Source organism: Chrysoperla carnea, chromosome 2, assembly GCF_905475395.1.
Source record: "Chrysoperla carnea chromosome 2, inChrCarn1.1, whole genome shotgun sequence".
Lineage (NCBI taxonomy): Eukaryota > Metazoa > Arthropoda > Insecta > Neuroptera > Chrysopidae > Chrysoperla > Chrysoperla carnea.
The window spans coordinates 44517710-44544267 of record NC_058338.1 but is presented as its reverse complement, the minus strand read 5'-3'; the positions used below and the strand labels follow the sequence as shown (position 1 = coordinate 44544267).

At 29.7% G+C, this 26558-nt stretch overlaps 1 protein-coding gene across 1 annotated transcript in view; it reads left to right on the top strand.

Moving 5' to 3' along the window:
- Window positions 1-26558, top strand: part of LOC123292718 — a 389066-nt gene that overhangs the window by 183217 nt on the left and 179291 nt on the right. The window contains exons 4-5 of the mRNA XM_044873432.1: window positions 21849-22115; window positions 25325-25834. Coding sequence (XP_044729367.1) covers window positions 21849-22115; window positions 25325-25834 — 777 coding nt within the window. The remainder of the gene's footprint in view (window positions 1-21848; window positions 22116-25324; window positions 25835-26558) is intronic.

The window sequence follows — 26558 nt, the reverse complement described above, 5'->3', positions numbered from 1 at the left end:
ACTTTTACATCTAGACCGTTTGAATGCTTTACACCATGGTTTAATTAAATGGTTGTCGCGTCGTATTGTACACCAAGCTATCCATCAATGTATAAAAGAAATTTACTTTCGACCGGAGTATAAACATTCGTTAAAAAAGCTCGTGTCGTTTCTACATAGTTTGTTTAGAATTAATCTTTCGTATTTAATGTGTAGGTGATACAACAAACTTTTATGTGGTTTTCTTTCTAAATAAAATTTATTCAGGCTGAAAATTGTCTTTTGAATTTGATTAATTCCATTAGTTTAGCTTAAATGTTGATTAACATAAACTATCACAAGTTTTCAGATCAATTTTAAAGGGAGGTAATTAAAGATATGAACACGTATTTTACATACGTTGGTGCGACGTCGTTACATAGGTATATTTGTAATCTATATATCATTGGCAGAACGTTATTTTCACCTGTTTTAGATTCAGCTAGCTAGATTGAAATTTACCCATAACATTATGAAACAACAGTTTAAATTTATTGTCTATTAGCTGACCTGGCGAACTTCGTACCGCCTTAACGTCGATTATTTGTTTTGCTTTCCCGAAACCCCTCTACTAACACATAAACTTTATGGTATGGTATAAAAGTTCAAATTGACTTTTTATTATTTTACGAATTTTCTGTATGGGAATATAGAAAAAAGCTGTTTTTAGACTTTTTCAGGCATTTTTTTTTAATTTTTCTCTGCGTAAGAACCGTCCTCGTTAAGAGATAGAATAACACTTTAAATTAGAAAGTTGATCCTATCAAAAAATCTAACAATTTTTGTTTAAAATATTCTTAAGAAAAAAATACGCTTAAAGTTTATCGATAATTCTAGATCAAAGTCATGGACACACGTGAATAAACTACCTTTTACTGTTGAAAACTTTTATCTTTCTATTACCGTTGACAACTTTTGGCCTAAGCATTTTTCCGTAGTTAGCGTGTTTTTTTTTTTCGATTAAATGCAGTAATGACATATTTTTAAGTTGCTTTTCCCCCGAAATCTGACAATTTTCAAAAAAATGGTTACAATGAAAAATGTTTTTTTTAGAGGATTAACTTTCTAATTTAAGTAAAGAAACCCGAAGAATTCGGTTCAATCTGATGTCAGAACATGACAATTTATGTTTACGTTATTTTTTGATTGGTTAACTACAAAACGAGCTATTAGCCATTATAGATTAAAATGACCCAACCTGTATATTATTAAACACAAAATTTATATAGAAAACTGTATCCTTTAAAAATGGAAAAAGTAGTACAAAAATGCAACTGAAAACAAAACATCCTATTAAACCCCTCTCTTTCACAGCTGTCTTGTACTACTTGGACTATGCGCATTACTTCAACTGTTCCCATTTCATTTTGAAATGTTCATCTTTTAAATCTTGTTTTTCTAAATTATTGTATCTAAAATTCTAATGTTGCAAATTATGGATTTCATACCACCACCCCACCCCCGCTATACTATCATTGTGTTTTCAACATGGCTGAATTTTTAAAAATTCGTTCATTTCAATTATATCAACACAATATTTTTAATGAGTGGCGTCATCATGGAGATGAGATCCAAAACATCTCAAATCAACCTCATATCAAATAATTTTGAATTAAACTGTCAAAAAGAAAGTTAATCAAGTAATGGTGGGTCATTTTTTGATATTATTACATTTTTTATGAATACAAAAAATTACAGTCAACGATTAAGATTAATGTTTGAAAATCTAGAAGCTTACCTCGGATACTCAGTTAGGTGTATTATAAATCGGTGGAAATTACAGTCGGGCAACGACATACATACCTGAATGACAAAACTTATACTATCTATACCTGAAAATCAATTGATGCCTATGTTATCTATTTTATCCAATACCAACCCATTGTTATATCTCATACGTATAAAAGTCATTAAGCTAATACAACAACTAGGATTAGTTTGTGTGTTACTATATAAAGGCCCATATGATAATAAATGTTAGAATTTACCGGTTAATTCTGAAATTCATTAGTCAAATTTTTCCGGAAAACATAAACTAATGGACTGTATCAAAGGTCAATGAAGTGTCGAATGGGTGTGTTATAAATCTATTCATGACTCTTAGCGCAAGATTTAAAGGATTTTGAGTATCATTATACAGGGTGTTCCGTGACGCAATGGACATAGCTTAAGAACGTAATCTTTGGACAATTTTAAGTCAAAAGTCCTTTATACATATACTTTTATCCAAAACGTTATAGTGAAAGAGTTATGTGCCCTATTAAATTAAACCAATATAAAGTAAAGACATTGTAGCGTAAAATTGTATAAATCCGTACGCGGTATGCATTAGTCCATGGTAAATGTATGAAGGGGGCCTAATCAGCATCTCAAAATAATTGAGAAGCTGATAAATGAAATTATTAACGGAAAAGGTGATAAAACACATGTATGGTATCACAGGCCTTATGGCCAAAAGTTAAACTAGGACAATGTTTTATTAATTAAAACTTTTGCTAAAAATGTTATTAAAATTTTGATTCAAAATAGTCCCACGCTACCTAACAATACATTATGGCTGTTCTAAACATTGAAGACATGGCTCTCTGAAGAGTATCTGGGTCGCCTCATATTCATTCAGTTGCAACCATAACACACTAGAGATGAACTAACTCAAAATATTATGGTTGTAGCTGTATGCAGGCGATATGATCCAGTAACTCTTAAATTTAATAGTGCACATAGCTTACTTAAATATTGGGTTTTGGACAAAAGTGTATAAAACACTTTCGACTTACAATTGTCAAAAGAGTACGCTCTTAAGCTATGTTCATTGAATCTCGAGGCTCTCTGTATATATTTGATTTTCGAACGTTTGGGCTTCTCGAACGGCTGTTAGTTTAAATAACCTAAATCTAATGTACTGCAGACAATAAGTGAATTGTTAACGGTATTCATTGGTGTGGCCTAATGGTTAGTAAAGAAATTTTCCTCGTCGGTGACAATTTTCGATTAATCGGTAAGCTGCCAAAAAGTCGAACTTGATTGGAAGGAGTGACTTGCAATAATTGTTAAGGCTGATATTTGTATAACTTTATGGTATAAAATATCTAAATAATACTTGAGACACCAGTTTGCAGAAGTTAACATCGTTCATCTGTACGATGCTCTTGGATTAATGCAATTTCCATAATTTTTAAAGGGAAGCGAAAAATTGAATTTTAAGTCTATTATGGTCCAAAATCCAGCTTGTGTCATGATTTTTTTCACCATCCTTATGAAAATAATCCTTTGAACAATGACAATGATAATAAAACATTCCTATTCAATGCAGTTTCCTGTAAATAAATTATACATCTGCATTACAATATATTTGCTATCCTTAAATTCTTTGATTACTAACTAGATGGTACTTTTTAGTTGAACTGCTTTCTAGTTTTACAAAAAAATAAGTTATTTGAATTATGTGATCGAAATAAAAATGTAACAATTTCCATACGGTACATTTGACGTTAAAAAAGACATAAAAACTGCATACATAACACAAAACTTAAAACTAAATAATGTCGACATGTGCACATATCGTTTTTATTCTTTCTGTATGCTCCATTTAATTTTTAGCCGACAATTATTACATTTTAAAATCGAGATAAATTATTTATTTTTTCCATCCTTTGTTGGATATATACGTTTAATGCAAGTATGGTAGGGTATTAAAAACTGTGGTTTAGGCTATACATTGCATATTTATAAACAATTTCATCATTTCATACGGTATTTAAAAACATAATACTGATTGTATTTCACACTGCTGCACAACCTTTATATATTATAAATGCCAAAGTAAGCACGTTTGTTTGTTTGTTTGTTTGTTACGTTTTCACGCTAAAACTAGCGAATGGTTTTTAATGAGACTGGCCAGCAAAAAAGCTCATACTTCAGAATAACACATGCACTATAATTTATAAAGATACATTAATAAAAATTAATTTAATTTGACATTACCATAAATTACAGATTTCTGTAAAAATAGTGTATATTTCAAGGCCACCCTCTCTGATTTACTCAATGGATAATTACGACTATTATATATTTTAAAAAATAGAAAACCATACATATATTTTACCTGTGTAAAACAATCATCACCATTATTTCGAGTGTTATCGAAAGGGGATAAGCGAGAGCAATCTTTATCAATCTTTACTTTTAAACCCAGCGAAGCGGGTGGGTATCACTCTAGTATATGTATATTGGACAAATATTAGTTAGTATTCTAGATTCCTAATAATAAAATTATTTTATCTCATTTATAAATAGTTTTTTTTTTTTATCCTAGAGCTTATTTGAAATATTTGACTTTCAAAGCTAATCAAAAATATTTATTAATATTCTTGCTTATAATTTTGCTTGTTTTGAATCAAATGATGAAATTTAGGAGTGAATTTCATCAAAAACACAATGAAGACCTTCATCGAACCTCACCGTCTCAACTTTTATACTGTCTCAAAATATTATCAAGATTTGAACCTTTTTTCAATTTTCAATATTTATACCAGCCATTTTCTGGGCTCTGCAATAGAATTTGTTCAATAAACATGTTTAAAATCGAAAAAATTCACGAGTCAAAGTTGAATTTCTAGAATTAATAATAGATTTTGAAAGTGAAATAATTTTTTTATTTTAATTGCCAAAATCAGGTGATAAAATATTCGAATATTATTGACCTATAAATATCATGCTCATTGGCGAAGCAATAGCCACCTGGTCGAAGCTGATTAGCTGACGTCACAATTTGACAGATACTTTGGACAGAGTAAAGTGTAGGCACATGAAACCATCTTTGTGCAGACCGTCACCAAATTGGCAACGAGAAACATAGAAGTGATTTCAATTAGCTTATTCATACTGATGATGACTACTTGGTGGGGATGAGGGTAAAAATCGAAGTTTATTCAGTATAAATTTGTTTCTCAAAATTTTTCAAATAGCTCGATAAAAATCGAGTTTCTTTGAGAATTTGTGTTTCGACTCCTGCCCTACTTTTCGATTACGAAAATTTGCATAGCCAGAGTACTTCTCTTTCAAAGAGCATGGGTTTTTTTTAATATACAAGCCATATAACCTAAACTTTCTTATGATTATCATGATATTAGTATCGTACACGGTCCCATACATTCGGCTGTATTTCACGTTTATTCAAATGAACTATTCCTTATTATATTATTAGAGCACCTTTTTTATTTTTCTCATAAATATTTTACGAACTTATTATATTTTGAAATGAATTTATTAAATTAATAAACAATATTAGAGAAGAAAACTTACTATTATTATTATTATACACTTTGTGTTATGAGGTCAATTAGTTTATATATGATATGAAAGTAAGTAACATAACCAAAATGGTTTTCCTAAAAGATCAAGTGTGTTAAACTTATAATAAACATAAGGTCATCACTATGTCACCTATTCTCTACCTCTTTTCTCTGTTTAGTTTAAGTGTTTATTAAACTTTCTTGACATCGACCAATTTATTTTCAAGTTTTAATAGAATGTACATACATACATATATACATACATACATACATGGTATGTACGTAATACGTACATAGTTTATGAGATAAAACAATTTATTTTATATGTATAAAACAAAACAAAAATATTTCATGTTGGTAGTAAGTAGGGTTACCATCTTTCAGAATTGTTCAAAACCGAAGTATCTGGTTTCTGAGAATACTGATACGGAGGTCTTAGAGTTTTTAAATTTTTTATACAGTAGATGAAGACACCCTCATATTTTCGTTATTTATGGGAAAATCGACTTAAAATTTTGCACAGGCTTATAGAGGTAATGGGTCACATTTTTAACCCCCGATCTAAAAAAAAAGGGGTGTTATAAGTTTGAACGCTATGTGTGTGTGTCTGTCTGTCTGTGGCATCGTAGCACCCAAACGGATCAACCGATTTTGATTTTTTGGTTTCGTTTGAAAGGTTATTTAATGAAGAGTGTTCTTAGCTAGGTTTCAAGTTCGCGTTTAGGGTTCTGTACCCGAAAAGACTAAAAAATTGGCGATGATGTTCAAAATCGGTTTAATTTGGAAAAGGTTTTAAGGGAAACGGTAATTTAATCAAGAGTCTTCAAAGCTACGTTTCAAGTGGGAGTTGAGGGTTGCGTATCCGAAAAATTTTTCGGGGGTTTTGAAAATTTTGTAAATTTCACTTGTATAAAATGTTTTAACGAAATCTTAACTTTAAACTCAGCGTACTAAAAATTGACAAATAGGAGCGATTCATAATATTTTGCCTAGCGTCAGGGGTAGTTAGAGATATCGAAATAAATTATTAAAAAAAGTTGCTTAGAATATTTTTTTATACCCATACACATTTTGAGAAAATTGGCTTTTTTTTCGGTCTTTGCCTACTCAAAATGATTTAGAATAGAATTTCATTGGTTCTGATTATGTTTTTGATTTGATTGAATTGTTAAATTGCACAAAAATGAATAAATATCCTAAATTAACATAATTTATATTGCAAGTGATGCAATTTTTACCAATTTTGCATTGGTTCCATTTCAAAAACAGGTACAATTAAAAAAAAATTATAATTCCCTCTCTAGGTTAGGTTAAGTTATAATTTCATTTATCAGCTCCTCAATAACTTTCAGAGGCTGAGTACACCTCCTTCATGCATATACCACTACCTACTCCAGCCCATCACAACTATTAATTAAATTAATTTTCTCTCTATAAATAATTTCGAAGATAGTATGAAATTGATCTTTTCAAATAGTAAAAGGATCGTATTTTTATAAATCATTAAGAAAAATAATAGTATTGTATTTGTAACTATATATAACCTTAAAATTTTAAGCCTACAATTGTCCTTTTAATATTTGGATAATATTATACACCAACGATTGATATTAAAAACGTAATAAAGATTTCATTTACATTTATCACTTAGTTTTTTTCTCGACATATTCCATAATAAATAATTTTTTATGGTACTGTGTTATATTTACGGATAATATATAGTAAAAGTAAAATGTCAGAAAAATCATTAAAACACATTGACTTCCATAAATTAATTATTCATTTGGATTTTAGAAATATTTAAAGATAGTCTGTACTTACTAAGAATTTTTCAGCTATCGAATGAAATATTAAAATTCGTTAAAAAAAACAACTTTTATCAATGCATAATAGATATAGGTTTGATATTCAGTTTAATATATTTCTAATCTTGACGACAAATTACTGGGAACTCGTCAAAATAAGATTAATAGCACTTCCACATTACTTTTTTAAATATTGAAGATTGTAAAGAAGGTTATTTAAAATAATTTACGAAAAATTAGATCGTCTATAAGAGACTAGTTGTAAATAACCGGCTTCTTTGATTTTGTTAACGCATCTACATTTATGTAGTTTCAGAAGCCACTGCGCACACAAAAACACTCCCAAATATTTTTGGTCCTTTGAATCCACAGAGATCAAAGAAAATCAAAGAATATTCGATAGTATTCTAGCTTAGAATAATCAAATATCAAATAAAATTCGGGTACATTATATCCTGCTGCTTTTTTTCTTGATGGTGGGATGGTGAGGGATTAATTTATTTCAAAAAACATGAAAAAATGTTTTAGAAAGTATAATGAATCCAGCGTTACGCCGGGCACAATGTCGTTCACGTATATTGTTCATTAGAGTTATCTGTTTTTAAGAAATGGAAGTAAAATTTTAAAGCCATAAATATATTGGATATGTATATTTTCAAGTAACCCATTTTACTATTTTTATTTTACAACATAAAAAATTATATTTCCATCATTAACGATTGCGTGAATCCTAATCATAATTCTCAGAAAAAAGAATATAATTTGAATAATTTAAAATACAAATCGTAAAATTATATTTTTTTAAATTTATTTGTGTCATTTTGATAATCTAAAATCGTCATATCACAATTGCGCGATGGTGACTGAATGAAATTTTTTTTGTAATACTTTTTTTTTTCTAAGAATTGAAATTTCCAGTTAAAATTGTTTAGGATTGTCTAGGCACGTAATTTTCAACATACATGCTACATGAATGTAGCAGTGTGTTTATTTTTTGAGCTCATGAGTATTTCTACCTTATTTTATTTTTTATCACAAAGTGAATCTTAGTGAATGTTCAAGTTTTTCTTTTTATATTTTCGTTCTAGACTGTGTGTGCGCGCCTATTCTTGTGAATCAACCAGTTGAAACACAATGTCAATTGACAAATTTGTATACCCGACTGTTAAGGAGTGGTTATGCTTTTCCAGCGTATCTTGTATGTATGCATGTATGTATATTTCTTTGTTTTAAGGTGCCATTATATTTTTCTCAAAAACCCAAATGTTCTTAAGTAGGTTTCTGAAGAAAAAAAATTCAAAATAGCAGATTTTTGGAGCGTGATGTAAATACGTTAATAAAAAAAATTAACAAAACTTATCGAATAGGATATCAAAATAAAGGAAATTAAAGAGGGATTACAAAAATATATATAAGTTATAATTAGGAAGAATAAATAATATTGGCTTAAATTTTAATATAGAAGAGGGTAGAGGAGATAACTTCCCAGGCACGGAATGTGTATGTTTCTAAGGACCAAAACTAAACCTGGTATCTATAAATATATGTTCAACTTTTTAAGCTAATTCATTTTATTATCTGCAGGTTTGAGGTATATTAGGAGCTCGTTTACCAAGTGATCGACATTTTGTATAAGGATTTCTTAAACAGCCCGGTATCATATACCGGGCCAAAAATACCAAAACTGACAGTTGGAGCTATTCTCGTTTACACGCAGACATATGCAAAGATTTCAACCTAATGCTTATTTATGTCCGAACAGATTTGACTAATGCCACACATCTTTTGGTCGGTACAAACCTCAGGCTATCGTTCATATGCAACGATTTAATTGTGCAAATTAGTTTGTAGAAGTCAATTATTGCAAACTATATGAGTGTATAAAAGCTTTGACAACCAAGTCTGTGGTTACAAAATTACCAAAAAATGCCAACTCATAGTGAGTGGGAATAGTCGGCAAAGCCGAGGGTGGCAAACATGAGATCTGAGATATATTTTACTTACTTGTGTGGTGTTTATACAATTTTTCGCACAGCGGAACGAAAGTTTACACTTTCCGCTCGGAGAAGAGAAAAAACTTTTTTGGATAAATTTAAAATATTTTAAAGAAAATTTTGTACATACGAATATCCTGTATGTGAATTCTGGATCAATACCACGTAATAATAAATTACAAACTAAATGAAAGTATGTAAAAAAGTACAGTTTTGTTAGGTAGAAAGCAGAAATATTTTTTTAAGCTTGCAGGCGGATAGAAGGAGGCAGAGTTTGGTATATCCTAATAATAATATTCATTTGCTTTATATTAACAATACAATGTTATCATTATTATCATCAGTGTATTGATGGAACATGGAACAAGAATACAATGACGGTTTTGTAGTTTAAGATGCTATAAAAAAATTGTACTCTGTAATTTTTTTCAAAAAGTAATACTAATCATAAATTACTACCTACAGAGCATAGTAACTCCTTTATATAATACACGTTTTTCTTCTTTTTTTTTATTGAACAATCTCCCTCGGATTCTTTATGAAAAGCAGTAGCATCATACAACAACACTGACTGTGTTTCGTACTAATTTGATTTTTCCTTTGTGTGTATTACAGTCTTTAAGGTCCATTTAACTGTAGAAGGAATAGTAGCTCTATGAATAATACTATGTCAGAGCTAGCTACTACAAGCGATTACCATTAACTTAGTGATTGTACTTTCATCATCATATTGTGTCAGTGTGAAGTGCGAGAAATTCGACAGGTTTTACGAAATATTTGCTTGCAATCTCATTTGAGTATTATTATGTCGTACCTTCAAATTTCTAGCAATAAAGATAAGAGGGGTAAATATGGTCAGAGTGCAACTAGATGGGTTTTGAACGTATTATCTCAAATTCAAAGAACCTCGATAAAGAATATAGTTGCAGCTATAACGGTACTTTGGTTGGGAGGTAAAAACGCTGTACAGTTGGACCTTTCAGTTTATCACGACTATTAGCAGAACTGTATAACGAGTGGGAAGGGGAAGTGATGACTCAGCTTCTCTACCCTTGACCAACTCCTTTAAGAAGGTCGTCTCATTTAAATCAACCATTCCTTGACCTCTCAAAGCGCTCTTGCTGTATTTTCTAATTAATAGATGGCAAGTGTGTCTAATCCTAATTCAGTAAAGGGTAAGAGTAATTTTCAAAGGATAAATCGTTTGAATTTCCTGGAAATTATAAGTAAGTATTAACTGAATAGTAATGGAATCGTTTGTTTCCCCAGACGTCGTATCAGCTTATGATTGATTTTAAATGAATAATATACAACTCTATTATCAAACGGCAAGTTTTTTTCGCGTTATCACAACACGACAGTTTATTTCTAGGCGAGTTTTTTTTTAACATTCTCTAAAAAGTTAGATAAATTTATCTATTTGTTTATCTACATTTAATGTTACATAAAGCCGTCTGTTCTTGACAGAACACAAAAGAGACGATCCCTGCTAATTTTGTCTTGTAGAAGATAATTATTAAAAATTTAAGAGGTTTTAAATAGTTTTTTACGATACTAGTGGGATAACAGCATTATTAACGTACGCGTGCGAAAAGTACTACCAGTGCGTTGCTCGAGTTGGGAAATCGCAGAAGTACATCAATTACCCGTTATCATACGGATATCGTACAAAACTACTCCTCTAAAATTTGAAAATAAAAGATAATTATTATTTAAAATTTGTCTTGACTTATTGAAAAAAATATAACATTCCAAGTGTTACTTCAGTGACTTGTTGTTAGTATACATTTTGATAGGCTAGTATATGTTGTTAGTATACATTTTGATAGGTTAGTATACATAATTACCGCAGTAGGGGAGTAATGAGAAAAGTAGTTCTTATCTCACGGGATTACTAAACTTTTTTAATTATGTAACTTAATATTGTAAATTAATTCATTTTTATTCTTCTTACATAACCATTTCCAATACACGAAAGTAACGCGATGTTTTATTCTCATCAAAACTTTTTGATTCGTTTTTTTTTCTGCGATTTCATTTGAATACTGATAGGCAAACTAAACGAAAAACTAGAAGTTATCCCATCCCGTTTTCCCTAATGGTGTGTGTGTGTGTGTGTGTGTGTGTGTGTGTGTGTGTGTGTGTGTGTGTGTGTGTGTGTGTGTGTGTGTGTGTGTGTAAAAGTGAATTGAGTTTGAACAAATGGTGCGGTGTTATATGTTATATGGTATACATATATAGTCGAAGATCTGGTTGCTACTACTCACTATGCTTGTTAACTAGATTCCACCTCGAAAATCATGTTAGAATGAGGTAGAAAGGAGTCGAGATTGGTATGTGAATATTCTATATAATGCTTAAATATATTCATCGTATAATATATGACAACATCGTAATCCTTTACTACATAGTATTTTTATATAAATTTTACTCTCCTTTTTTTTCGCCGCAATCGTTTTGAATGCATGTCGATTTATGTGTATTTTTTTGGTAGCATAGTGTAGATGTTCTAGTCTCTACATCCATACGATACCGTTTTCAATTCATTCTATATATCTTCTTTGTATATGTGTGTTTGTAGGAATGCATGTGTTGAGTATTATATCAGTTTATTTAAATAGATTTCATCTCAAAGCATTGATTATAACACACGAATACCAAGGTGTTAATGTATAATCTAATCGGCTAACACCTTTTGGTAAAACGTTACAATACACATCAAAAACAACATCGTAGTACTTCACTTATTGGTGTTTCCCTCGTTATGGTCGTGTTTTTTAAGAAACTCACTATAGTTTTTCCAAATATTGGCCATGCTTATCTTTTTCGACAGTTAAGTCTGGTTCTCCATATATCTCCATTAGTTCTCTATTTGATCTGCTTCTCAAAAACGTTAACGTTTACTAAAAATTCTGAGGATAATCATTTCTAGATTTGGCCAGGCCTCACTTTTAAACAATTCTAGCTTAATGCCTTCTCGCTTCACTAAACTTAAAAGTAAATACCACCGCGTTATAGCATCCATCTCTCTTTTCTGACATATCACCCTTCCATGACAATCGAAATAGGGGTGGGGATTCTTTAACACAGGTAAAATATATATACATATTTCCATTTTTTCGTGAAAACGAAACAAACAAACAAGCCAACAATCTTACTTTCATATTTATATACTAGCTAGATATCAACTCGCTTCGCTGGGATTAGGAATAAATCCCACGGCGTTATAGCGTTCACCCCCTTGTTCGCACTTATCGCCCCTCAATACACTGTACATAGGGATACAAATTGTTTTACACAGGTAAAATTTATGTACAGTTTTCAATTTCTTTTCTAAAAAGTGATTATTGTCTTACTAGAAGCACTTATAGATACCATATTTTGCCTGGTTTGCTATTGCTTTTCTAGCCTTCGCCAGTTTTCTTCTACCTCATTATTTTAGTTTAATGAAGGTCGACCTTCACCCATCTGATAACAAGATGAGACATAGTTTTAATGAAATTTTATTTTTAAACGCCTATTATAGTTTTTCTTTCGAAAAGTGTTCATGGCTATTTATAATTAAATTAATTTTATGACTATTTTAATTAATTTTAATCTTAAAATTGTATGAACGGTCTATTGCAGGCAAGCCCATACCATTATTTTCGTAACTGAATTATCTTTCTTCTGATACCAACTTAGATCGATAAACAGATCGTCCTAGTTACATGCATTGACTGACCTGTTCATATGGTATGAGCAGATCTACACCGATTTATTAACCAATCGAAATTAGTATCAGAAAAAGATAATTTAATTAGGCGTCTTTTAAAATCAATAAAATTTCATAAAAAATATGTCACATCTGGCTATCAAATGGGTGAAGTTCTTCTTTATAACGTCTCTTGTACTATTAATAATATAGATTGTTTCAAAGTATTTAAGGAATTCGACTTTTCCGAAGCTCATGTAAAGCTGAGTATGAAAGTACGTTGTTCAAATTTTGTGAAAATTTGTTTCACCAGATTATTTTTCATTTCTTGGCTTACATACAGCATATTATATATAAAAAGTTTCACAGCAATTGTTTTTTCCTGACTGGTCTACGGATAATTATCGTTTTTCTTTGATATATTCCCACATTTCTGAATCTGAGATGAAAATGTATGCCATTGTATTTAACGAAATTTGTGTCGAGTCAATTTCGTGTCGTGTCACAAGTATAAAATTAACACCCTGTTATATATAATAGTGACCAACTAACATACAATTTATATCAAATTTATTGTGGTTAAAACTGTAAATTGTGGTTTTACGTTAGGGGGTATGATGGTTGTATATTATGTTATAATAACACGTATATTCATTTCACAATCTCTATACTACTATCCCCAACAGATTTTCTTTCAATTTAATCTGGTAAATCTTTATTTAAAGTATTCATTTAAATGGAAAGATTTTCTCTATCTATATATCTGTTGAAATATATATTTGTGTAGCACAAGGCAGGCAAATATAGAGATTTTAGATTTCAAAAAGGTTTGTGTGTGTTTATATATGAATGGCTGGAATGTGCCTTTATTTATGCTTTATTTTATGACCGAAAATGAAATAACATTTTATGATTACGAGCTTGTCTTATTATATTATTTGAGCAACTCAATTATAATACACAAAATTGTTTTAACTTAAAATTTATAATCAAAAACATAATGCTTTCACGTAGTGTAAATTTCTTTCGATACATCGAAATAATTTTATTTCATATATTCGTTTTGACAAGATAATCAAATTGAATTCTGTAAAATTATTTGAAAAAAAATTAGTTTTTCTTATTTTTATTAATGACCCAAATATAATAATAATTCAATCAAATTAAACATTGGACTTGGCACCAAATCAAGTATTTTTGTTTTGTTGTTTTCAATGTACAGACAATGTAAAATCCAAGTTTTGACCTCAGGAAACGACCGGATCATGCCGAAAAATAAGAAAAACCTCAAAATTTTGACCCTTTTTCAGTTATGCCGATTTTGATCGGGAAGGACTGGTTTTTAATTGAAATATTAAAACTGTAGTATTTTTAAATTAACAACAATTTGAGATCGAGCTGGTTTTGAAAGGATCTATAATTTCGGAGATTTCGGAGACAGCTTTTTAAAAATTTCATCTTGTAAACCGTTGTTTGATATCTGTTGATACGAAAAACATTTTTGCCACCTTAGGTTTCGCTCTATCTTCAAAATATTGTGAGAGATATAGCTTGAGGGCGTTAATCATTTTATCAAACGTGGATGAATTTATGTAAATAAAGCTTTCAATACGTCGCATAAACAAGTCGGGAAATCAGAAAAAATTGACTAGTCATTTTGTGTACTGACTAGTCATTTTGGGCATTATCGTAGACTTGTACACTATGTATCAAAAGCTCTTATTGACACGAACTCCCATTGAAAAAAAGCTCTCATTGAATTTTTATGTCATTTGGAGAATTAATAAAGCTAAATTTGGTAAATAAACAAAATTGAGTTTAAGGAGCCGAAAAATGTGATTTAGTTTTTCCATTTTTGGAAATGTTTTTTCAACTCTTTCGACGATTGCAAACACTGTCGTTTATTTATGCATATTTTGTTACCGATGACGTTCTTTAAACATCATTGAAAGGTAAACATCGAAAAATTGGAATTCAATAAATTTGACATTCGAGTCAAACTTATATTAACCAACCGAAAATCCTCAAATCAATATTCTTTACACATAAAAAATTCTCATTCCTCCAAATGGCAGACAAAATATATCATAGAAATTTCGCTTGTTAATTATACTCGTTTGTACTAAACATTTTACACATTCAATAAATTTCCCATGAATAACGTTTCTCATTACTAAAATATTTTTCCATCAAAATAAAACGCACAATCAATGACCTACATAATATTTTAATAATATATACAAAAACATAAAAAAAAAACAACACATTATATAAAAAATTCAATGAATTTAATGTCAGTGATACATTATATTTAATTGGTATTTATTTCACTTATTAATTACAACACACTGTTAACTAAAACATTACATAAAAAATTACAAAAAAAAAAAAATAAAAATAAATAAATAATATTACACGTACAAAGCAACCCTGCAGGGGAGAAAAAAAGAGGTGGTATATTGTGGGCGCGTTAAAATTTATGTGAATGGTATTGTTGGACGCCGCGTAGTGCCGCGCAGGAAATCATGATATTATAATATTATATATTTTAAACATTTTAAATGAATTGTTTAGTAACTAAATATTACAGAGAATTGTTAACATACTGATAGAAAGTCATTCTTTTCACCCTGAAAAATCAAAATAAAATTGAAAATTAAAAAAATTAAAACTTTGCGTTTTGATGTGTCCACAAAAATTTTGAAATTTTATTAATTAGGGGCTTCTTTTAAGTAACAATCCTGTTGGTTTGCAGTCAAATCGAGGCCTAGCAAAGTTTTGATGAGGAGGTGTTAACACAAGATTATAATACCAGAGATTTCCCTTACATGCTTCGTTTAATCTGTGTCTTTGTGTGTCTGTCTGTAGTATCATGGGTCCTAAACGGCCTCAATTCGATTTGGAGAGATTTAAATTTTGAACATACAAGACTTGAGACCTCTTTTTCATGAGTTTTTAATATGTAAACTTGTGATGTTTTTTTAAAGAAACGTGATGATGGTATATTCATATGTTTTAAAGCATTAAAATTTTGGCGTTACATAAACGAGCGAAAAGCTGGGCAGAGTGGTTGACACTACCAAAAAGATCATCTTTCGATTAAATTCAACTAAAACATTTTAGTCTTTTTACTGAAGTGGGAGGGACTGTAGAGGTACACAAGGGTGAAGAGTCGAGAGTGTCAGAAAGTTGACACTAACAAAAGACGCTTCACTATTTCAATCATCTTGCTTATTATTTATACTCTGTAGTTTAGTTTCTAGTTACTGCTAAGATACGCAAAGCCACTAAAACGATGAAAATTAAAGGCTTTATAAACGAATTTATTACATAAATTATAAAATTCTGTTTTGACCCTTGGTTCAGTGCACAAGTTTACATTTTCAAGGAAAATGTAACTCATACAGACCCAAAATTCACTAAGATATGTGTTCAAATATTGTAGATTGTACTACGGTTTTCTTCAATTATTAAGGATGACTAGGCAAATTTATTACTATTCTATCATACATTTATTACTGTTAGTAATTTTCAGATGATATTAATTTATAATCGTTATTTATAATTGAAGTAGAGTGATACCCATCCGCTTCGCTGGGTTTAAAAGTAAATATTGATAAAGATAGCTCTCGCTTATCCCCTTTCTAAAACACTCGAAATAATGGTAGGGATTTTTTTACACAGGTAAAATATATGTATGGTTTTCTATTTTTTTTAAATGTATAATAGTAATTATTCGTTGAGTATATCAGAGAAAATGCCTTGAAATATTTTATATTGATTATTTTTACAGAAATCTGTAATTTATGGTAATGTCAAAATACATTAATTTTTAATTTTTTTATTTATATGTTTATAAATTATATCTCATGTGTTATTCTGATATATCAGCTATATTGTTGTACAGTCTCATTAAAAACCATACGCTAGTTTTAGCGTGAAAGCGTAACAAACAAACAAACATGCTTACTTTCGCTTTTATAATATATAGAGATAGAGATAGAAAAAGTATTCATTAAATAACGCTATAAAATTAAGTTTATAAATTTGGAAAGCTTTCCAGATTTTTTAAAAAATTTTAAAACGAATCCTTGTCAGTAAAATGCAAAGAGGAGTCTTTGTCAATAAAAAATGTCAAAAATATCATTCATTTTAAAAATATTGTATACCCTTAAAGTTTAATAAAATTAATAGTTTACCGCGAAGGGAAAATTACTCAAAAAATTTTCCACGGAAGGAAATTGGTCTTTGAAGATTTCTTAGTATATAAAAATTCGCTTGTGTCATCACTTCGGTATTTTTCACATTGGAAGGGACTATAAGACTCCCTCCATAAAATTTTCATTTTGAAAACAAAACAAGAATAAAATCCAAATTAAAATAGAAAAAAATTCGTGTCAGTCAAGGAAACAACTGTGACAGAACAGCTTGCTACATTAACTTGGCTGACATCGACTCCGAAAAGAACAATCATTGTAACTACGTTATTTTTTTACTTTTTGGTGCAAATTAATTTGTTTTGGACTTTTTTTTGAGGTTGGTATTTTTTTCTTGGAAAAGTTTTCTTATTTTGTGATTTTTAATTAATCTGAATAATCGAAATCTCTTGGCGTGATTTTGATTTATACGGCCATTTTCCGCGCACATACATAATGCAAATTCAAGACTCATCATTTTCTCATAGATGCCATTGTCAGAACTGGACCAAATTAAAACGGCACCACGCGGGAAGCACCAGCTTTCAAATAAAAAAAAAAAACATCCAAGTCGATTTACCCAACCAAAAGTTCTGAAGTAACAAGCATTTAAAATAAATAAAATACAGTCGAATTGAGAACATTCTCCTTTTTTGAAGTCGGCTAAAAAATAAAAATATATAACTTTAGTAATTCTTTGTATGTTTTAATAATGATCTCTCAATAAAATGATTTTTGAATGTAGCATATCTCATTACGTGAATATAATACAAACTCCCTATATAATATACACTATATAGTGAATGTTTTTCTATAATTTAAACACATACAAAATGAATAAATGTTTGTTTCGTTCGTGGAGTGTTATATATATTACAGTATATTGTTGTATTATGTACATAGTATCAAATACACACAAATTAATTATACACATTAAAATAATAGAAACAAATTATTTTAACATAAATGCTCTGTAATTATGTTAAACAACCGTTTTCTTTCCCTAAACATGTTTTGTAGTTTTTAGTTGAATATATATCAAATAATATATATTATACAAAATCGATAAGTTGGTTCATGTGTATATAAAGCATAACGTATAGGATGCTTAAAAAGAGACAGTGTTTTACAATTTATATCAACAAGCAAGATTTTTAATTTTTTCCTCTCCTTCTTCTTATATCTTTCAAAAGCTTTCCCCCGGTGAAAATGTCGCAAGCAGTAAACAAATAATTGCCGATTTTGTCGTAAAATATGGGTGGAGAATATTATTTTTGAATTTTCAGCATCGCCACCTTTCTTACAAGATTTTTAAATCTAACAGCGTTTGAGTTTGTTTCTCTTTTTTTAATATATTTCAAAAATTTAACCCTCAAACTTATGAGAATACAGGCACATTGCAATTTTTATGAGGTTTTAATGATAAAATCATTAAGTTAGTTTTCCTAAAGTAATCTAAGAGGTTTTCGTTATATCATAATGAAAATGAATAAAATGAAACGGTAAGTGTTATTTTAAGAAAAGTCAACTACACTATTGTAGATGAAACTACGGAAAACTATTTTTCCACTATCACAACTCTGCATTCGTTACAAATTATTTAAATTTGTACCGAAAACTATATCTAAGCACAAATCTAAAATTGATTTTACCCCAACAGACCATAAATTAAAAGCCGTTTAGTAAAATTAATATTGGTTACATTATAAATTGAATTTCTACCATGAGCCCCGGTGGCTTGTTAATGAAAACCAAGTTTTTCGATTTCTGTTTTTTTTTTATCAAAGTAATTGAGAATAAATTATGTTAAAAAAGATAATTGTCAATTATCGAGAGGGTATTAAATGGGATTTCACTGCAGTTATTGAAAATCCTTTCAACACATGCAAAGTCTCTGCCGCTTTTAATATGGCCACTACACATGACCATGGCCACTAAAATTCAATAAACTCCATTTTAAATAAGACATACTTTCGCGATAACTAACGAACCTATCTACCGTATTTATCCACCCAATTTGTAAATAACTTTGTTTGATAGTTTATTTATATTTGTAGTTGCAGTAAACGCTTATGGTGGAAACGCAACAAATCAAATTGTTTATGTGAGGGCGACCCATATGGTTCAACTTCCCAGATGATGAAAATAACTTCCCATAATTATTGTTCTAAAAAAAAAAATAAGCAGTTTAGGGGTCAATGCTTTGATTTTCACTTTACAAAATATTTTTTTAATACTATTCATAAAATCGCTCTTGGCTGTCTTTTCAGCACATTGATATTATTACACAACAATTAGTGCAAATACGGTATTCCAGTAGTCCTCGAACGAACGAACTCACAAACAGACATCAATCTTAAAGTAGGTTTAATTCGATCTGATTCGATCTGACCACTTCCCTATACTGGAAACTTAATAATTCTTTGTGTATCACTACTTTCTCTACAAAAGTCATTTATTCGCGCTTCCATCTAATTTATTGTTTATCCTGTTTATTTTTTATTGATATTATCTATTCTTGAAGACTAATAATAATAAACCTTTTACTTTACGCACCCTTTATGTACACAACTTAGGTATTTAGGATAATATAATAGCGAAAAACAAATGAATTTTTTATATCCATTTATATTTTCAATATAATATAATGTCTTTGATCCCATACCACTAAATAATATTTAGCCAATACTTGACAATAACCCTATTCACCCATAGAGGATCAGAAAGAAAGAAAAATACGTTGATGACCTTGCAGAGAATATACCTATTTTATGTTCCATGAAAATTGATTACTTTTTTTTGCTATAGAATAAAAATAATAATAGACTTTATAATATTATACAAATATTCGGTTAGAATAATATTTAGTTCAAATTGAATTTTAAACTCGACACAATAATAGTCGATTTATAAATTACCTATTATCAGAGAGAACCACTCATCTCGGTTTTTCACCTAAAACACTACACGTAGACGATACTGTAGGGTAAGTAAGTTCTTCATCTTATGCTATAAAGGACGGTCTAAGCTATAACAGCAGGACTTCGTAAAATGTTATAGATATCGTTAAAATAATAACAGTTTCTCATTATATTCATGGCCGGGAAAGTTTCCTTTTCTAGATGCAGGTTGTTGATATTTTGGAAGAAATATATGAGCTTAGGATCCTTCATGATTTATTATTCTGACGGTAATAAATTACATAAGTAACGGTAAATATATGAGTATGATATCACATAATTTCGAGGAAAAATCTCTATCACCATTGATTTTATTGAAAATACTGAATGCAACACCTCATGATTGTGGCATATTTTTCATAGGAGCTGTTTTCGAATTATTCTCAATAATATCCTATTTTTGACCGCCATGTCTGTCTGTCTATTTGTCCGTGTGTCTGTGACCATCACATGATCATTTTTAAATCTAATAAACTCCACCCGATGCACAGTGGAATTTCCCGTTGACAAAAACAATGTGGTATAATTTTGAAAACGTAAACAAGTTAGTCATTATTTAAGTTATCGTACAAATTTTTATACAATTAATTTAATTAGCATATATCTATAATAAAATTGAGATAACTGGAAACATGATAACTGGAGAAATATGTAATATTTCAAATCGTTCTGTATTACGAGTGGGGCGAGTATAAAATACCACACCTTAAAAGTCTATAAAAAGTAAAGTAATAATTCCATTAATAGCTTTTCTAGTAAAATGTACACAATATGGTATTTACTATGTTTTTGTTGAATAGATTTAGAGCTTTTGCATTGTTGTATCTCGCACCGTTTAAAATTTTTAAATTTTGGATCTCCTAAAAACTATCTCTTCCCTCTCTGAATTTTGATTAAGAACCAAACGTTGTGGCATATGCACAGAAAACCAAAAAAATAAAAAAACCGACTCCCTTAAATAAAAGATGGAAAGAAAGATACAAGTCCAGTAGTTTACAAAGCATCTTCAACTGTTGGGGCTCATTATAGGGAACATTTGAGTTTAGATTTTAATGGACCCCGGCTGTTACGGGATTTGTTTTTTTCAGATTTTATTTAACGCAGTCGGGTTCTTTATTTTTCCGATTGTTTATTTCATTTTAGACTTTTTATTGTCCCGACATTAAAAAAATTCTCCTATTTTACTTATAAATCAATTTATTATTGCTAATTTAATTTTAACATATACTTAACTCATATATATTTCGATTTCCCCTTTCAATTTCCTTTATTTTGATACCCTTCTCGCAGTTAGAGATATTATTTTATTAACGTATTACTATTTTTCGTAAAAAATCCGCCATTTTGTTTTTGTTTTCTAACACATATCTAAGGACACTTGGACTTTTAAGACAAATATAATGATACCTTAACTGTTGAAATCTATCGATTCGTTTGGAAGGAAATAAAGGAATTAACAAACAAACATACATATGCTAGATACGCGTGGAAAACATAACCACTCCGTGACAGTCAAGGTAAGAAGAATAAAAAAAGGAATTCAAAATGCAGGACAGTAACATATTACCTCCAAATTAACAGAAAAATTTGATCACAAATGAGGGAACATAATATATTGAGGAAATATCAAAAAATTATTTTTTGCAATTTGTTACGATACTTTATAAATATTCTTTAAAGTATATGAAAAAGAGTAAAAAAGTCTTAAAACGTTTCTAATTGGAAAAAAGTATATTATATGGATTGAATATCATTGCATCACAATAATAGTATGTTTTTCATTTTACAATACAAAAGCATCAATCATATAAACTTTTTCTATCAAATTTCCCCAGAAATACAAGAAAAATAAAATAATTATAGTGTGTATTTTTTTCTTTTCCACAGACAAACCAACAACTGCCGCTGCCACCAACTCCCATGTGTCACATCGACCATTGACAACGCAAACACATCGTCATACACGGAATATTGTTGAATCATCATCAACATCATTATTATCAGCAAAAATAACATCATCCTCATCAGAATGGGCGTCGTCATCATCGTCTTCTTCTACCTCAAATAATAATGACAATAGGCAACAACAATTTCATTTATCATCACAGCAAACGCAGCATGAAGAAAGTAGTGGAGAAAAAAGTATTAATAACGGTAATAAGTGTAGAAAAAAATTTATTTATTATGTGTATGATACGATCAAAGTCCGGTACATACAAATTGTAGTTATAATGCAAAACTTATAAGTCTTCTGGTTAATTATTTTGGAAAGATTAATTTACGCTTATTCTTAAGAGTTTAAAATTTGTTGCATAAGGCATTCTTTTTGTGTAATGGACTACTTGACAGTACGATAAATATTGTCATTATTAGTGATTTTTGCGTAGATTATGTGTTTTAATCTGTATTTGTCGTGATCCGACAAAATAATGAATTATTTATTCGAAAAACACCGAAGAATTATTAAAATATTATTTAGTGTTGTCCCGTGACCAAAGACAGGTTGAATGAGCTGTAAGGAGTTGAAAGACGTGTGCTTCAAAAACTTAAACAGTTCTGCATCGATTAAGCTAAAATGACACGAAATACAACCAGCTTCATGTTCATTGTTTTTTTCCTATTTTTAACCTTGAGGAGGTGGAAAGACTGGGCATGAGAGTGGGAACATGACGTGTATATTACAAACCTGTTACCCTGTCGGAAGGGGATATGGGGAGGGGTGAAAGTGGGTATGAACAATATAATATTTTCAAATATTCCCAAGTCTGATATCAAATAAAACGGCATGATGTGAACATTAAAAAACTGTTGAGAGTCAGTTCAGCCGTTTAAAAGTTGTTAACTCTTTTATCGGGGGCTAATCAAATTTTATAAAATTTACTAGATACTTCTCATCTATTTCTATGCAACCATAATGCCCAAAAATTGGGGTACCACATCTTAAAAATAAAATCGACAAAATTGTGAACAAAAAGAGGATAAGTGACGACATATTTAGTGGAGTTATATTAAGTGGATTCTAACACAATAATCTTTGTATTTAAAATTGAAATTGCCCAGCGAAGCGGGTTGTTCACAGCTAGTATAGATAAAAATGATATCCGTCTTTTGAGAAAAATTTCCAATTTATAAAAGTGAGCTTGATTTAAAGGAAAATTATAAATTTAGCTTTAGGCTTTAGGATACTAATTAAATAGATATTTAGTGAAAGTCTGCTTGTTGGCAAAGTTAATAGTTAGATAAATATTTTAAATTTCATTATATAAAATTGTTATAATACGAAAAATTTTTACATATCATTTTTACAAACAAAAAATTGACAAGTGTTTGTTGCATTATTTTTTATAAATTAGAAATGTTTAAGAAACAAACACAATTATCAAGAGTTCGTTTTTCGTGTATTTATGTATATTTATACTATCGATATTTCGGTCATTGACGTTGAACAAAATGTTATACCTATGTTACACATTTTTCTAAGTTTTATCCATAGACTATTGAATTTATTTCCATAGTAAGTAATATTAATACCCTACAGCAAACATAATGCTCATTACAAATTTATAAACATATCAACACATGTATCCGAATATACCAGACTTTGAATGTATCATCATGCATAAGCATTGTCGAAACTGAGTTAACACATTATCCACAGAGCCCAAGTTATTGAATCCAATCAATATCTTGTACCACCAATACATTTTACCAACTCAATGATACACCTTTGAAATCAATAGGGTATTAAAATTTATGTAAAAATATACTTAAATATTCTGATTTCGAGTCATTAAAGCACATTTTTCTTTTATAATTTAAAAAAAAACTGCATATCACGTGACCTAAAACGCGGACAAGCCCTGGTGTGATGTCATATCGGTATGAACCATAGACCATCAGTTAGTTCAATGAAGACAGCTGGGTATAATATATACATAGATAATAAATATTTATATTTATTATAATCAGTTGTCTATGAATATAACTGTCAAACTTAGTTGTGCAATTTTGTATAATGATACCGATATTTCGTCATCAAATTGGATGCCCGCGTTTTTGACAGTTTAACAAAGGTTTAAAATTTAATTTAAGTTTTTGGCAAGAAAGCGTGTGTATTTTTCCGAAATAAATTTTTGGTTTATTAGCAAAATCAACATTTTGAAGTACTTTTTCAAAAATAGTAGAAAACCCTATTAAACGAAACAAATTATATTTAAGCATTATGAATAATTTGAATTTGAATATTATTTTGAGTTCCAAAAACTCGGAATAGATTATAGTATCGAAAAAAGGATGGATTCTCAAGAACTTAAGTAGTGTGATAAGAATGCTATAGAAATTTCTTTGCTGTGACTGAACTGAATAAATATTTCTGATAGAGAATTATTTCCTTAAACTAGTATTCAGTTAATTTTGCACTTATAATTTCAGACATAGTATCTTATTATACTGAATTAAAAATATAAAAAAAGCTTTGAAATGTTTTGCAACAAATCAAAAATTTCTGTGCATGGTCCTTAAGTATTCCAATAACTGATTTAGGACAATATTGAGGAAGCTGCGGTTTTTAAGTTATGAGCCTAAAAAATTTCAAATTACCGCGTCGGTTGAAAATATATTGCTTTTTTATAATTTTATTAAGATGTAGACTTTGGCCTGATGCGAAACAAAGCATTGAGTTTCTATGGAACGTTCTGAAAATTTTGAAACTCTTTGTTGCGTGTCGAATAATTATATATTAACGGGACTCATAACTCTTTTTAATCGCCCGTGGCTCGAAAACTACCCGCTAAAAAAATTTTGTGACAATGAAAGATTTTGATCAGAGCAAACTGAAGAACATTTTTGAGGCGGTTTGAAATAGTTTCACAGAAACCCATTTTCCTAGTTATATACTAAACTATAATATATAAGAAGCTGTGATGGCTTTTAGCTCAAAAACTACTTGTTAAACATTTTTGTGGCCGTGAGAGCTTTTGATCCGAATGAACTATCAAATAAACCACAAACTGTCCTTTGTGTTTTAGTCAATTATTGTACATTATTGTTTATTTGAAGTTTCATTAAACTTAAGTTTAAATTTAGTGTATTGTTGTACATTAATGATTGCTTAGTTGTTTATATTTAGAGATTATACCTTAGCTATTATTTCATATAAATCCACTTCCCATGGGGTACACTTTAGCCAACAATTTCACTACTTATTATGTTTTATTTCAACGTCCATAATTTGTCCATTGCACACTAATCTTACTTTAGGCAAAAAATTTATTATTTAATTAATTATTATTTAATTCTCATTGTCTTGACTAATACGTCTATTAAATTTACCCGATACTAATCTAAAATACATATATTTACAGAAAATATTCGAGACAGTGATGATATACCAACAAGGCGGAAAGATGCCGAAATTGATGTTGAAGATGATGAAGATGATATTATTGAAGAACCAATTGCATTACCACAAATCCAACAGAATCCACATGACGGTGCAGATAACATGGATGCAACATTAGATGAACATGATAAAAACACAAATAATCCACATAAACAACAACAACAAGCAGTGATCGGTAATAAAAATGAAATAACATATATTAATCAACATGAAAAGTTAACCTTAAAATGTGATGTGAATATTAATTTTACAAATAATATATGGCTAAAAGATGGTGAAGTTATTGATAGTATTATATTGACAAGTACAACGAGTGTACATCCTGGATCTGGACATCGATATACACGTGATCGTGCTGGTAAATTATACATTAATAATGTACGTTTAGAGGATAATGGACAATGGCAATGTGAAGCAGAGGATGCATTTGGTTATGTGATGACAGCGAAGCCAATTCATCTTATTGTTTTAGGTGAGTGTTTCTATTCTATCTATAATGTCAATTTGATTCATAAGTGCCAATTATAATTATTATATTTTACATAAGTGTCATTGAATCTATTATTGTTGTGTGTGGCCAAAAAGACATATCTATAGTGTGATTACAAAATAAATTGGAAAATAATAGCCATGAATTAATAGGTATTTAAAAAAAACTCAAATTTTATGTGATTTATTATATACAGATGTTTGTTTTAAATATTCAAACCCACCTAACTATATGAAATATATCAAAGTATACTAAGTTTAGTCCCATGTTTGTAACGCCTAAAAATATTGACGCTACAAACAAAATTTTGGTATAGGTGCTCATAAAGCCACCTAATTAGTTTTCATTTTCGGTTGTCTGTCCGCCTGCCTGTCTGCCGACACGATAACTCAAAAACAATTTTAAGCTGAAATTTTTATAGCGTGCTTAGGACATAAAAAGTGAGGTCATGTTCGTAAATGATCAACATAGATCAGCTGGGTCTTGGATCCGTAGGACGCATCTTGTAAACCGTTAGAGATAAAACAAAAGTTTAACTGTTCCTTATAAAAAATAAACAACTTTTGTTTGAAATATTTTTTCGTAAATATCACTGTTTACCCGTGAGAGCGCAAATTATATAGTATGTATTATATGGGAATATCAGTTATGTGTGTGTCATGTATGTAAGTCTGGCCATCTTTCTTTACTTAAATGACGTAAAAAA